At 34.4% G+C, this 16,385-nt stretch overlaps 1 protein-coding gene across 1 annotated transcript in view; it reads left to right on the top strand.

Moving 5' to 3' along the window:
• USP24 (ubiquitin specific peptidase 24) overlaps positions 1 to 16,385 on the top strand; it is a 98,343-nt gene that overhangs the window by 54,255 nt on the left and 27,703 nt on the right. The window contains exons 38-52 of the mRNA XM_023536810.1: positions 757 to 818; positions 3,006 to 3,197; positions 4,192 to 4,309; positions 6,513 to 6,657; positions 8,789 to 8,908; positions 9,483 to 9,608; positions 10,250 to 10,348; positions 11,270 to 11,352; positions 11,704 to 11,845; positions 12,077 to 12,196; positions 12,631 to 12,851; positions 13,255 to 13,379; positions 14,426 to 14,567; positions 15,069 to 15,219; positions 16,158 to 16,299. Coding sequence (XP_023392578.1) covers positions 757 to 818; positions 3,006 to 3,197; positions 4,192 to 4,309; positions 6,513 to 6,657; positions 8,789 to 8,908; positions 9,483 to 9,608; positions 10,250 to 10,348; positions 11,270 to 11,352; positions 11,704 to 11,845; positions 12,077 to 12,196; positions 12,631 to 12,851; positions 13,255 to 13,379; positions 14,426 to 14,567; positions 15,069 to 15,219; positions 16,158 to 16,299 — 1,988 coding nt within the window. The remainder of the gene's footprint in view (positions 1 to 756; positions 819 to 3,005; positions 3,198 to 4,191; positions 4,310 to 6,512; positions 6,658 to 8,788; positions 8,909 to 9,482; positions 9,609 to 10,249; positions 10,349 to 11,269; positions 11,353 to 11,703; positions 11,846 to 12,076; positions 12,197 to 12,630; positions 12,852 to 13,254; positions 13,380 to 14,425; positions 14,568 to 15,068; positions 15,220 to 16,157; positions 16,300 to 16,385) is intronic.

Below are 16,385 nucleotides of genomic sequence, written 5' to 3' on the forward strand. Positions count from 1 at the left end.
AGTTTGGTGGTTTTATTATCCTCACTTTTTGAATCATAAATCTTGGTTCAACAATTGCGGTTATCATCAGTGCATTCTTGAGCTTTTTATGTATATTTGTTTATATATGTGCATGTTTATTTCTAATACTATAATAAGCATTTTAGAAATTAGAAAACTGAAAGAACTGAAATTGTCCCTGGGCACCCAGCTATAAGGAGTGGAGCCAGAATTAAAATGAGGTCTGCTTGACTTTCAAACCTGTGCTTTTCACTATTATATTTGCAGAGAAAGCTTCATTGGTTATCCTAAATTTAAAAAAAAAAAAAAAAAAAAGACTTTCTCTCTTTTCTTACTCTGCTTTATTTTTCTTCTTCACATTATCACCAGTTGACACATATATGTATTTTTTTATTTGTTGTCTGTCTCCTTTGTTCACTGTTCCCCTAAAACAGTTCCAAGCATAGTGCTCAATAAGTATTGGTTGATTTTTTGAATGAATGAATGTAATTGGTGCATTATGTATGCAATCAGTGTATACGTCAATACAAAATGTGATAGATTTAATAAGTTTCCTCTCTTTATACTATTATTCCTATACTGTGTATTAGTAAAATCATTAGTGTGCTTCTTGCTAAAATATTGAAGTTGAATTAATGTAAAAGTAGTTATTTTATGCTTAGGAAAAATCTCATTCAGTTTTATTAACTTATTATAAGGAAAATGCTTTTTTCAAATCAACCTCTTTTTAATAATTGAAATGTGTCTGTTTTTTAGGCTTTTATCTCAGTGTATGGAATATTTTGATTTGAGGTGCCAACTATTAGATGATCTGACAAGTAAGTAAATGTCTAACTTTGATTTATGGGGGAGGGTGATAGGAAAGAGTAGAAAAGAATGCCAAATAGACATTTCTAAAGCTGACTTACCGTATCTCAGATATAAATGAGATTATAATTATTATTTGAAGTTGAATTTTATTTTTTCTGAAAATAGCATATAAACCCACATACCAATTACCTCTTCTCTCATTATATACCCAACTATTAATGTGTTGAGGTTTGTTGATTTTAAAAATTGTCACATTTTAATTACACTGATACAGAACTATTAGGAAGAGACTTTATCTCCAGTATAGTTAATTTTGACAATTTTAAAGGTTGATCACTGAAGGAAAGAGGGAATCTCGAAGTATGTTGATAGTAATAGAAGTGAGTGATAGAAGTCAATTATAATTATTTAACATTAGGTGATTGAAATAGTGTTAGAAATTCTGTTGTTAGAGTGTTCGAATTTTAATCATCTGTGCTTACTTTTGTATAATGCAAATATATATTGGAATTCTCTGTGTAAATTTTAGTTGTCAAATCAAGAGTTTATTAGTTTATTTCCCACCCTTTCCCCAAAAGATTTATTTCAGCTTAAGAGAAATAAATAAAATAAAAATCAAGGTCAACAAAAATATTAATTGGAAAAGAATGTCAAGGCCAGGAAGAAAAAATACCTTGCATATATGCAGACCGTAAAGCCCCACAGAGTCAGAATTTGGGTGTGAGGTTCCTGGAGGACAAACTTATAAAGGAAACAGGATATTGTCGGTTGTTCTCAGTACCCTAGAAGAAGAAACAAAATGGTTTCTCAAAAAAAAAAAAAAAATCTTTTGCCCGGCATTTAAACCTAAAAGAAACTTCATACAAAAGTCTGGATGTAATGAACACATAAAGCCATAGTGGCTAATAATACGCCTCAACACCATCTCTAAGGCAAATGCCTTCATCAGTTTCCTAAATAACTCTCAAAAGCTGAGGACACAGTGCTCTGAGCACTGGAGTGAACTTGGTTTTGTTGGAGCCTGGGATAATATAGTCTGAGTGAATGTCTTGACACAAAGATAAGACCTATTATATCTAGAGAAGTAGACAGACTACATGTCCAATTAACAGTGTAGCCTGATAGTGCATTTTTTATCCAAGCTTCCAGTGAAAGTTGGGCAGCAGCCAGCAAGGTTTGCTGTCTGGCTTAGACTTGGAGAGAGTATCTACTTTGCTTCTTGAGGACTGGACTTGAGTTGACTATATACATACAACTTCAGGATGCATGAACAAGTTAGTTAGTAATGTAGGCCTCCCTAGTGTCATTGAGTAACAAATGAGGGATCCAGCATCCCTTATTAGGATGTTGAGGACAGGGTGGGCATATGTCTTGAAATAAGCTATATTCGCCATTTTGGAGTATTTTCTATATGCCAATGCCTGTACTAGGCACTTTACACACAGCAGCCTCATTTATAAGGTGACAAGGACAAATAGTAAGTGGTAGAGACAGGATTCATATCCAGTGCCAGTCCAGCTCTTGCTGACCCTGAAGTATTCCATTTTCACCTAACCATCTGCGACACTGCTTGCTTGTGTTTGTAGAGCAGTGGAAGTAGAGCATGATCACTCCTCTCCTCCCCAGTCCCAACTTCCAATATAGAATCTTGTTTTAAATCCTTGTTTGGAGGGGAAGTGAAATTCTCAATACAAAAGATCAGAGTCGTTCTCTGGAGTTTGGCTCTTTGGTTAGAAACCTTCTGCTATGCTGTTAACCTCTCTCCTTTGCAGAACTCCACCTTTTCTTGGCTTAAGTAACAAACCCTTCTCCAGAAGGGTTTGTTCCCTGAGACATCTGCTAACACCCACCAAACCAAGGACTTTGGGACAAGGATTATCTCCTTCATCTCATAACCCCAGCATGTAGCACAGTGACCTGCACAGAGGAGGCACTCAACATATGTTTAGTTTATGACTGATAGAGTGAGGGAGGGAATGAATATGTATGAGCCTTCATAGTCCTTGTGGGCAGCAGCTAGAGCTTGCCATTTGTTAACAACAGGTTGTTTTTGTTGTTGTTGTTGTTGTTGTTGTTAGTTTGTTTTTGAGATCTATGAAGTGAAAGATTGAGACTTGACTTTGGTCACTTTAACTCAGGATTTTGACAACGTGAAGTAAATCTCTCTTAGAAATGGATTTTTGTTTCCTTTTTAGCTTCAGAAATGGAGCAGTTAAGAATCAGCCCAGCTACCATGCTCGAAGATGAGATTACTTGGCTGGATAACTTTGAACCTAATCGCACAGCTGAATGTGAAACCAGTGAAGCAGACAACATCTTATTGGCAGGACACTTAAGACTTATTAAGACCCTTCTTTCACTCTGTGGGGCAGAAAAGGAAATGCTTGGTAATTATTGCTTCATCATATTGTGTGACAGAATACCTCATTCTCAGTTATTGCCATGGTATTGTATGTAATTGGGAAAATAAGATTGGTGCAAAGTGTTCCATAGAAAATTGACCCTTCAGGCAATAGGAAATTGTCTGGAATTTTAGTGGCTAACAAGTTTAAGGTATATTTTACCTGTGTCATTAAACTATATAGAGAATTTTACAGTGTTCAAAACAGTTGGATTACATAAATGCTTAGTACCAAGTAAAAATTATAATCCAAAAATTATAATCTTTTTTTGCTATTATGTGCTTTATAAAATATAATCTGTTGTATATCTTACTCTTTTTAAGAGTAATTTTCACCTGGAGAGGCAGCCCCAAATCACCAGTGACCCCTAGATGGTAGGGTACATATGAGTCTCCTGGGGTACACATGTAATTTGTAAAAGCATATTCAATATAATAATTATATTCAGAAAACATTAATTTTCACTTTTATCACACAAACGAAGCTCTATAAAAATCTTCTTGGCTATTGGAGATACATAGAAAAGAGTGATTCTAAACCAGGTTGAGAAGGGCAAATCATTTTTACCTAAAATAGGCAAGATTTAAAAGTTTTCAGGAACTCTTATGAGGAATCCCCTGTGCCCAAAGTAAGAATTAATTATCCACTCAAATCATTCTGTTTTGTTGTGTTCTTGGCATTTATGTTTCTAAAGTGAAAGTTTGACTCCTTTCACTCTATTGTAAGCTCATACAGGATGGTACCCCCCTCAATTGTCTGTATTTTTATCCCGTCCCCTGTCTCTACCACTCATCCCCACCCCTCTGTCCCAAGAGCTTTACCCTGCATTATAAGTGCTCAAAAATAATGCATTAAATTGAATGCCCTGCCATTGAGTGGCCTTGGGTATCTTTGCCGCTCTGATAATGAAAGTGCAAGACAGGATCTTTGATTTAAAATATGTGTTCATCCTCAACATGAATATTATGCTCTATTCCAGGTTCATCACTCATTAAACCATTGTTAGATGACTTCCTTTTCCGAGCTTCTAGAATTATTTTAAATAGTCATTCTCCAGCTGGCAGTGCCGCCATCAGTCAACAGGACTTTCATCCAAAGTATGGAAAATGCACGTTGTGTTCAGTCTTGGTAAAAATTCTAATTCGAAACTTTAGTCCAAAAAGATTTTAAGTTGGAGTCTGTCTTCCATCTTGTGAGTGTGCATAGCTTATAAGATATTATCCACTATATAAAGAAATGCATGTAAAGAAGCTTAGGATAAAGCCTGCCTACCACACAGTAAGTGCTGAGCAAGTATGCTGGTATCATTATTATCAAAATGGAAGAATAAGTAATAACATTCCAAGAGAAACTGAGGTTGTAAGAATTATGCCACAGTAAAAGTAAGCAGGCTCTAAGTCCTGAGAGTTTTTTCTAGGAGAAAAGTATCGATGCTTTAGTACATGAACCTTGTGATTTGCTGAGTATTAACTGTGTCCTGATAATTGAAACTGTTGGAGATTGATTATAGTGGTGATTTTAGAATCAAATTTTATATTAGTTCCTATGGGTCGAAATTTAGAAGACCCTTTTGTAATGCTGACCCTACTTAGGTGATGTTTATACTCAGAGATAGGAGGAAACAGCTACCACCGCCATCATATTTGCTCCAAATCGAACTTAACTTTGTTCTTTTTTCCTGAAAAGTAGAGTTAATTGAGTAATCCCAAAGAAACTGAGGATTTGGTATTTAACCAGTGGAAAAAAATTTTCACCTAATTTTAGTGGTTAATGAAATGGGCGAGGCATAATCAATATTTTTATGGAATCTTAAGAGGTATCTTATCATGTATGAATATCTCTATTTAGAGATTCCTTATTAGCAAAATCTGCTTTAGGTAATAAATCTTCATTAGTACTCTTGGGGTGTCCCTAAGGCTGTGACCCCTATCCTCACCACTGCCCCAGTCTTGTTCTGGAAGATTTGGTGCTAGCTTCATGGGAGTCTTTGATTAAAACGGTAGAAATACATGAGTGTTTCAATTTTCAGTGAACAGAGAAAATAAATCTTCAGTTTTATTGACATTTTTATTCATGAATCTTTCCTTTTACATTTATTAAAAGTAATCCTTCCATCCACAAGGAGTTGTGTTAATCATATACAGTGCCTTAGATAGAAAAGGAAACATTTATTTCATCCCTCCCTAGTATACTGAATGGTGTCCATTTATCGCAATGACTCTCAGCCTTTGCCTACCTAAACCCTAAAGCCAAAAAAGAGGTTTAAAATACCCAGAAACTCTTTTCACAAGTAATACTATTCTTATATCACACTAACAACAAAAGAACTTCTTACTGTTTAGCCCGTATATATGGTACCTATTATTCATTCTTTACCTGTCCTTTGCAACCCAGAAGTTCAGATAAGACACAAAGGACAGTGCCCACTCCATAGCCATTGTCATCAGTGCCTGGCACAGTGCTGATCTAAGAGCCCCCAGCCCCGACTTGAACACATCTTCTACACTCCACTCCATAAGTGTTTCTCTCAGAGGTTGGATGTCCTCTTTTCTGTGTATCCTTCCTAACCAATGATATCTCCTCTGTATTGCAAGGTTGGCATAGGTGACAGTGAGAAATTACTGTTTATCCCCAAAATGATTTCTTTGAAAGGTGAGCAGTATATGAAGCCTTTAGTTTCCTGCAGAATGCTTGCTAGTTATTTTTTATTGTCATTTTAAACAGATTGATTGGTCATACTGTGTGTTTCTGTCTCCCTTTTTTTTCTAGCAAAATGGAAAGTTGATTAGTCCTTAAAGAATTTTTTTTTTTATCTACAGACACATATAAAATGTTTTACAAGCTGATTTGTATAGCTTTTTTTTTTTTTGCTATTTAGATATTCAAATTTCAGGGTGATATCTGCAAAACCCTTTCTTGCTACCTACTTTAATTAAAAGATGGTTATTCCCGTGTTGTGGTTTTGGTAAAATTTCAGACTCTTTATCCTCTATTCTTGCTGATACATCCTTTAGATAAGCATACTCTGGAATCATAAGTGAAATGTTTTGCTACCCTACCTCAGTCCAAGAAGATATTTAGTGCTCAACCATATTCATCTCTCCACTATTCATGGTCTCTTTCTTTGTTAAGTAAGCACTGCCCACTAGATGTACTAGATAGAGTTCTGCCATCAGACCTGACTTAACCCTGTTTGAGGAATTGCAGCTCTAATATTTTCATTTCAAATGTTGGTTTAGATTAATGAGCAAGCTAAGTAGATTATTCACTGTTGAATTGACTTGCATCTCTTGTTTTTAGGTGTAGTACAGTGAATAGCAGATTGGCAGCCTATGAAGTCCTTGTAATGCTGGCCGATAGCTCACCTTCAAATCTTCAAATTATTACAAAAGAACTACTTTCTATGCATCATCAACCAGACCCCGCTCTTACCAAGGAGTTCGATGTAAGTTTCTAGATTCCGATGCACTTAATTTTTTTAGAATGACCTCTTAAATATACAATTTTAAAACTGTTTGCATTATCCTCATTACAAAGAAAATCAATATTATTCTTTTGCTTATGTTTATATCAACTATAACCTATTATAGTAACACACTGTAGTATATTACTAAATGGAACCTTTATAATTAATTAAAGGAGAGACATTTTCAGTTGGTTGATAATTAGTCTCAGTTAAAAGTGGCACTTCAACCTATTTTTTTAGTACTTGGCACAGTGCAAACCCAAATAAACATTGGCTCTGTCATAGTACAGTCTATGTTCAGTTAAACTCAACTAAGATTTATTGAGTTTACTAGGCACTAACAGATGTATTAGGCTTTTGGAGCTCAAAAATGAAGTCCTCAAGAAGGTCAGTGTATAATGGAAGAGACAGACCCATAAGCAGATAATTTCAGTATAATGTGATAAATTATAAGATATGTCCTAAATGCTCTACTAACAGAGGGGCACGTCACCACCAGATGGTGGTATCTTACAAGGCTTCTTAGAAATAATAAAATTTAAAATAGACCCATAAAGACTAGCGAGTCAATTGAAGCAAAGTGGGAAGGTCATTCTAGCAATGAGAAGAATGTGAGCAAAGCTCTGGAAGCCATAAAACAGCTTTGTATATGATCTGTAAGAGGGAAGCTAGTTGCAAGTGCACTGGAGTACCAGACCGGGAGTGGGAGGATACTTTTAAAGCTGCCTTTACATTCTCCACTAAGGTCACAGAGTTAGTCTTACAGTCTTACCCCTTTGGATGCCTGAGCTGAGTTCTATGGAACATACAAGTTAGGCAGGAAAGGAAGTGGGAACAGGTATTCTACATAGAGGAAATAGCAGTTGCAAAGTAAAACGTGAGCACATAAATTGAGAACTGTTTTGGTATCAAAATCTGTAGTTTATAATGTTTATTTTATACTATGTTTTAGTTTTACATGCATTTATTTAATAATTGGATTAAAATTAAAATTTTATTTTTTTATATGTCAGTGATTACATCAACATAATGAAGAAAATCTTTTTCTTATATAAATACTTATATTTTTAGCACTGTTATAAACCAGTTTTTCTTATTTTGTAACTCTTTTTTAATCTATGCTTTGCACTACAAATAAATTACAGTGTTAATTAGATCTTAGAAATTGCTCTAAGTGTATGTTGAAAGTTAATGAAAAGTATATAGTATTTAGCAATTTCTTTCCAAAAAGACCTACAGGGTTTTGTCAGTTATTACATGGGTACAGATACTTGATATATGCAGATAATGTGATTCTGGTCATGGCATTAGAGCCAAGATTCTACTGTAATAGCATTTCAGAATGTCTCATTACAATATCCTTTTCCACTTGGAGAAGTGCCATGTTGAACTATATCTAAGATGCCTTGTCTTGATTATTTCTACCTAGAAAATCACTGTACTGGAATCTGTATTATTATAAAACATTTTTAAGTGAAATGTTAGGACATTTACCTGTTTATTTAATTGTGTGCTTACTAGAGGAAGTTCAATAGAAGAATGTTACCTTCTCGAAAAAGAAGGCAAGGGATATGAGTTGTCCTTGACCATCCAGACTGGTCAGGATTCTTCACAGAACCCTATTGTTTTTTTAATTTTTCTTTTCAGAATACTACCTCAGTTTTAAATATATATTAGTATATTTACCTGATAAATGCTTAGCTGCCCTACTAGATTATAAGTTCCTTGAGGTCAGGGACAAAGTATATTTCTGCGCTCTCTCGTATCCTTAACATAGTTTCTGCCACATAGTAGACTCTTAATAAATATTCGTCAAATGATAATCAAGTGACTGAATGCATGACTACATAATGGATAAACAAATACACACTATATGCTAGATACTTTATGAACTAAAAAGAAACATTGAGATAATAGTAATCTATAATTTCATTAGTATCCACAGAGGTACTTCATGAACATAGGTTTTGCTAACATGACTCATAAAACTCTGGATTTATAAATCTGTGAGTATATATTTTTCCTCCTCAGACATCTCATATAGCTGTGAGGAAGTGTGCTGGTGGCAGAGATACTAATTCTCTCTCATTTCTCCCCACCCCTTTCCTAGTACCTTCCCCCAGTGGATAGCAGGTCCAGTGCAGGGTTTGTGGGTCTGAGGAATGGCGGCGCCACGTGCTACATGAATGCAGTCTTTCAGCAGCTGTATATGCAGCCTGGTCTCCCTGAGGTGACTTCCTTCCTCTCTCTTACTTGGTGTCATAAATAATTGTGCATTGCCTGAAAATTGATCCACATTCATATAGTGCATTTTGGGGTTTTCTAAAACTAGACATACTTAGGGATTCTTTAGCAGTTTCTGGGGTATATATAGACATTCGTTTATAGTCACACATTTTTATAAATCTAAGGTAACATGCTGCCTGTTGGGCAGATGGATTTGACCTAATATGATTTTTGAATGCATAAGTTAATTTCAAATTCTATTTCATAAAATGGCTAACATATTTAGTATTTTAAAAATATTTAGACTGTCATCAGCACTTTATAATAATATAGTAGTGGCTTGTGATAGAGCAGTATTAATAGTTCCAGGTTTTCATAATCCAGCAGAGGTTCAAAGAGATTTCTTCATTATTACACCAGCTAGAAAGTATTGAAGCTAAAATGTGCAGAGTTACAGCCACATTCAAACATAAGTAGCATTCTACAAGAACAGTGTGCGTACTTGCACGTACGTAAGTTGAGGTTTTCTGTAAAGCAGATAAATATTCTAACTTAATGCTTTTTTTTTTTCTTTTTAGGCATTACTTTCAGTGGATGATGACATGGAGAATCCAGATGATAGTGTATTCTACCAAGTGCAGTCGCTCTTTGGTCATTTGATGGAGAGCAAGCTGCAGTATTACGTACCTGAGAACTTTTGGAAGGTATTTCACCCAGTAACTCTTTAGATTTAAAGATGTTAGATCTTTGGAATTTGTCTGCATTCTTTTCTCTAGTGATAATTTTCTCTTGTCTTTATTAACTCTAGACTAATCCTATTGCCAAGAACCTATAAAAGTGTTGTCTATACCATTCTTCTTGAAATTGGTTCTCAATTTCAAATGATTATGATGTTGAGAATAGTAATTTATAATTTTTAGGGAATTGCTAAACCTAATTATTTTGAGTATTTCTCATAATTCTTATTTTAGCTGTTTGAAATATTTGTTCAAATCATTCCTCTGAACCTAAGCCAATTTCACTAATGCCTCTAAATAAATAACATCTTTTTAAACATTGCATTACTTCCTTTCACAGGAAGAGTACCTTGTATTTTCTCCTATAGGTTGGTTAGTTTCTAAGAGAGAAACTCTCTCTTCATGGCTTTGTATCTCACCCTGTACAGTTTCATAGACTTGTGATTACAAAGAGGCCATGGAAAAGCATAGATGGCTGAACACTAGCTCATCTCACTTCAGGGAAAACTTCTATATCTCAGTAGCAGACTTGATTTTTAGAAGCATTAAGTGCTCATTCAGAAATTGCTACTTTTCCTTTAATGACATATTTCATTTTTGTTACATAGATTTTCAAGATGTGGAACAAAGAACTTTATGTGAGAGAACAACAGGATGCATATGAGTTCTTCACTAGTCTCATTGATCAGATGGATGAATATCTAAAGGTAGAAAAAGTTTTGTTTTTACTTTAACCCCTTCAAATGCTGTAGTATGAAAACAGTGGTTTAAGATTTGAGATTATTATGAAACTGACAAGTCAAAAAATTGATTACTTTTAGTACCATAACTATCATTTCTTTTGGGTTTGAACATCAAAACATACACAGATCTCTAAAATCCAAGATTTCTTCTTAATTTAACACTTGATAAAATATATAATTCTTAGTCTCTACTCCATAATAATAACCATTTGTATCTACTTACTCTTACTTGTATGCATCAAAGTTTCCTGACCCAAAGAAGTGCTGTAATCACTTCTGCTGGATTATGAAAACCTGAACTGATGACCCCATGCAGAGCAGTCTTACTTGTCAAAGGAGACATAAGTACCAAATTAAAAAGTCGTTTCTGGTGACCTTTAATCTAAAGCTTTCTACGTCTACCCAGTAAAACATGTGACAAACTTCCTAAATGGTATTGCCTTCTGAGTTACAGAAGGCAACGGGTATGGCCTCCCATCACTACCAACATGTGCCTATCCTCTCATCACTTGGCACAATTTATCCACTTCTTTTGTTAAATAACTTACAAATTTATAATACTCTTTCCACCTGAAAAAAGAAAAGATTGTAGAGAGTCGCTGCTAACTTGGTAATTGTAGCATGGGAGGATTCAGAATCACCACTGAGAATGCTTTCCTCATCATCAGGTGCGACTGAACCATTCTCTTCCTTTTCTGATTTTTTTAATTACTCTTGACACGAGTCTAATGGGCTATAATCCTTTCATTAGTTCCCAGATTAAACTACCATATGACTCATTTTATTTTTGTGGTTAAATTGACATCTGTGCTTTAGCTTAGGGCTAAATAAAATTCCGTATTGAACAACTTACAAATTATAAATTTAAACTTTTTATTCCAACAGAAGATGGGGAGAGACCAAATTTTTAAGAATACTTTTCAGGGCATCTATTCTGATCAGAAGATCTGTAAAGACTGTCCTCACAGGTTAGTAAAGATATCATTGACATAAAAAAATTATCATCATTTTTAAATGATTTCTTCTAGTAGGCTGTGAATTTGCATTTGCTCATAGACTTGCAGTTACATCTATAAATGTTTATTGAATTAAATTTCTTTGCTTTCGAGTTCTAAAATTTTTTTGTTGAAATTCATAATTTTAAGCAATTCTGGATTGTCAAAAATTGGCATTTTTATTTGTTAGTGTACTTTTTAAAGGATGAGGAAAGATTTTCCTCTTTGTGAATATAAGTCTCTGTATAATCTCAGGTATCGTGATAATTTCAAGATTTTTAAATTCCATTGTCAATCATGGTTTTTCTGTTATTTTCTAATCAGATATGAACGAGAGGAAGCTTTCATGGCTCTCAATCTAGGAGTTACTTCTTGCCAGAGTTTGGAAATTTCTTTGGACCAGTTCGTTAGAGGAGAAGTTCTAGAGGGAAGTAATGCATATTACTGTGAAAAGTGTAAAGAAAAGGTATTACATTTGCCCTTTTTAAAAAACAAGATTAATTTGTTATTCATGTACTTTGTCTTTATGTTTTATTTAACATCAATATTAAGCTTCTCTTTTTACTTCCATTAGGTTGTGTCATTCATTACTTATTCATATGGGTGGGAAAGGCCTGTAGAAATCTATGACTTTTGTATTTATTACTTGGCTATTTTATTTTTCCCAAGGAAATAATTGGGTTTTGCTTTTCTTTAGAGAATAACAGTGAAAAGGACATGTATTAAGTCATTACCTAGTGTCTTGGTCATTCACCTGATGAGATTTGGATTTGACTGGGAGAGTGGACGCTCCATTAAATATGATGAACAGATAAGGGTAACTTATTTTTTTCCCTAAAAGTTTTTATAACCATTACTACCTCACTCCCTTTTACTGTTTCCTTTCCGTATTTTCAAATTTCATTTAAAAAGTGAAAGGCTATGGTATCAGCAGTCTGAGGAGTATGCAGCCCCTTGTCTTAAGCAGCTGCTACTAGTGGAGCTATATAGTTTACCTATAAACAATAACCCTCATTTCTAGAAAGCATCTCAGTGTTAGCCATGAAGTAAAATGCTTTCCTTAATGCACAAGTAAGAGGTTACTTTTACTTTCCAAGACTTGGGAGCCATTCTGAAATTTTGTACTAAAATTGGAGAGATAGTCCTAGCTTAAATTAGGAAACATATCCCTCTTATTTGTGTCTGACTTAATTGGGTTTGGCAGTATATGTTACTAATCAACATTAATGTGCTCTTTTTATTTTTAAATAGTTTCCTTGGATGTTAAATATGGAGCCTTACACAGTTTCAGGAATGGCCCGCCAGGATTCATCTTCCGAAGCTGGTGAAAACGGGCGAAGTATGGATCAGGGAGGTGGAGGATCCCCACGAAAAAAAGTTGCCCTCACAGAAAACTATGAACTTGTTGGTGTCATTGTACACAGTGGGCAGGCACATGCAGGCCACTACTATTCCTTCATTAAGGACAGGCGGTAAGTTCTCCTACGAATCCCTCACTCTGCCTGCCCTTCCCATAGTCGCTCCCTGTTCCCTTCTGCGTTCCTGAATCCCTCCTCTGCATTCCCTGCCCTACTTTGTCACCCTCACTTATCATTATGGTACAAAGAAATTTTTGCATTGCATTGCTCTTTGATCATATTTCTTAGTGTTTTTTTTTTTAACTTATTGTAACTTTATCCCTTCAATTTGAAAGTTGTTTTAGAAATTAGTAAATATTTTAGAAATCAATAAATTAAATAACTTACTGTATGTTTCTTAGGTATTTTCAAATGGTAATCAGCTGCTACACTTGTAGATAATATTAAAATATAAATGCTGGGAATGGGGATATTTGTTTTTTAACCTCATAATTTTTGTTTTATCTCCGTACTCTAGGGGTTGTGGAAAAGGAAAGTGGTATAAATTTAATGACACAGTTATAGAAGAATTTGACCTAAATGACGAGACCCTGGAGTATGAATGCTTTGGAGGAGAATATAGACCAAAAGTTTATGATCAAAGTAAGATATTTTTCATGAGTTTCATTTTTTAATTTATAATTTTTCATCAAATTGGAAGCAATATTCTTTACATAAAAATAGATCTTATTCTTTTTACATATCACTGCTCTAGTTATATAGACCCATGAACTCTTGACATCCAGAGTGAAAGTATTCAAGCTGCTTATAGAAATTTTTTAAAATAATTCCTTACAACAGCCTTTGGGGGAGGCAAGGGACCAGGGGTAAGTTAAATTGAAGAAATGAATATCAAAGAGAAACTGATGAAAGCAGAATTTCATCCTTAAAAATAGTTTCAGAAGAAGTAGCTGTCCTAAATTTTTCAAATTTCCTCTTTATTTATATAGAGGTATGATTAATAGAAAAGACATCTCTAGCACCTGTGTTTTTAAACTATATTTATTATGCAGTGTAGCAAAGGAATCTTTCCACAACCCCTACCCCCAGGATAAAGAAATATGAGAAAAAATAGATCACAAAATCAATTAGAATTTGCTATTTGAAGAAAAAACATTTTGCAGAGACCTTAGCATTTCTGAAACCTGATTTCGAAATATTCTGGGGACATTTTAAAATTTCTACCTGTATTAGATTGACTGTATTAGATTTGACACCATACCATGGTAGTCATGCATCTAATGGTAGTAACTTTTAATGGCTGAAAATAGTATCATTGCCAAAATTTACCTAGATTTGGCTGTTCTATCCAGCAGTGGTTAAGTGAGACCAATTATAATCCCATCCTGTGCTACATAATTTATTTTTAAATGTTATTTGTCTTTTGATTAAATGCAGACTTGCCTAGGAAAATTTACCTTCTTTCTCTTAATTCTGTTACCATACAACTCCCTTACTCCCTGCTCCTCTGTATCACCTTCCGAGTAATTCTAAGCAGTACTCTAAAGAGACATGCATATTACTTATAATCTCCATTTAACAAATTTAGTAAGTAGTTACTTGCTAGGTTTATGGGTCCTTTGTGGATTGTCAAGATCAGAAAAACTTTTTATTTATAAAGACTTCTTTCTTAATGTCTTGTTATAAAGCAAACCCATACACTGATGTTCGCCGAAGATACTGGAATGCCTATATGCTCTTCTACCAAAGAGTATCTGATCAGAACTCCCCAGTGCTACCAAAGAAAAGTCGAGTCAGTGTTGTACGGCAGGAAGCTGAGGATCTCTCTCTGTGAGTTTCTTTTCTGTGTAATTTGCTGCGTGATTTCAGTAGATGGTATTGTGATCTTTGGAGTATACTATTTGGGATTTAAAGGTAATTGGCTGAGCTAGAGAGAAATTCTAAAAAGAAAATAAATAAATCACTCTATCTTTCTTTTTATTTTCTTTCTTTTTATTGCTACCTGGTCATTATTTTCTTGGCAAGAAGTTATTTTGTATTTCGAAAAATGCATGTAAATTATTTCATTCTAGAACTGAGATTTTTTAAAAAGAAAAAGGTACATTTATTGAATGTACCTTATGTACAAAGCATAGAAAGTACTATGCCAGCAATGTCAGAGAGTTTTTTTTAACCAGGTTGTCTGTGAATTTACACTTAGTATATTGAATCAGGAAAGTATGCAGTCTGTTTTTAAGTTGAGTACCCTGTTTATGTAGGTCTGACATGTTATAGCAACAACTAAAACAATAACCACTTTATATGAGACAGTTTTCTGATTCTGTCTCTTAGGTCAGCACCATCTTCGCCAGAAATTTCACCTCAGTCATCTCCTCGACCCCATAGGCCTAACAATGACCGACTTTCTATTTTAACCAAGCTGGTTAAGAAAGGTGAGAAGAAAGGACTTTTTGTGGAGAAAATGCCTGTTCGAATATACCAGGTAAGAACTGTGTAAAAAATTTTAAGGGAGAAATCCAGATAAGTGTCAAAATCTATCTTATAGGTTCAAAAGTACTCCTGCTGGTCTTCTTGTGGACTGTTGTACCTCTAGTGCCACATCTTACCTTATTTCATGAATCTTTCACAAACCAGGTCACAAAGATGGCTACAGACTCAAAACTGTGTAGCACCATCATGGACCTGCTGTGTGACTATGAGAGCCCCAGATAAAAAAAAGCAAAGGGAGTGGGCAAGAAAGAAACACATTGCTGAAATTAAATTATTATATATGGAGAGAAAAATAAGTTAGGATTCATAACCTTTAGGTTAAACTAATATAATGATGACCGTTAATTATTGAGTACCTACTCTGTGCTACATGTTTTAAACAAATCCCTAATTCTTAAAATACTCTTGTGGAACAGCAGGTTTTATTTCCATTTTTAGATAGAAAAAAGTGAGACTCAGAAAAGGAGAAAGACCTGCCACTGTCAAAGGCCAGAATTTAAATTCAGAACTGTCCAACTGCCCAGTCCAGACTTTATACACTAATCAAAAGCTAAGTAGCCAGAATCAGAGAATTTAAGAAAAATATGGAGTCCTTCACTAAGAGAGAGAATTAAACCATCCGATGCAGGAAGGCATGGAGTTGCCTGTACTTAGGAAAAGTCTCTTTGTCCCTTCCTAACCAAAATAATGAGTTAAAATTCACTTCAGATGGTGGTTTTCCTAAATTTCCCACAAGGGTTTTCTTTAATGAATATTTATTCACCTTTTTATAGCTTCTTATATTTGAAAGGAAGATTTTCCTCTTTTTTAAAAAAAGCTTTAGAAAATGGTTTTTATGAACCCTTTTTACCTAAGGTATCACTAAAACATCATTCACATATTCGAATATTTTACCTTGTTCTTTTTAAATAATTATTAATTTTTTTATAGATGGTGAGAGATGAAAACCTCAAGTTTATGAAGAATAGAGATGTGTACAGTAGTGATTATTTCAGTTTCGTTCTGTCTTTAGCGTCATTGAATGCTGTAAGTACCGGCTGGATTGTTACTAAAGAAATAAGAAAGAATTATAGTTAAATATCTTTCAACTAAAGCATTCAGTGACTCATGCTCACTCTCAGTTGTTAACATTTAAGATTAGATGCAAAAAAAAAAATT

The sequence above is a fragment of the Pteropus vampyrus genome, unplaced genomic scaffold (genome assembly GCF_000151845.1).
Source record: "Pteropus vampyrus isolate Shadow unplaced genomic scaffold, Pvam_2.0 Scaffold170, whole genome shotgun sequence".
Taxonomy (NCBI): Eukaryota; Metazoa; Chordata; class Mammalia; order Chiroptera; family Pteropodidae; genus Pteropus; species Pteropus vampyrus.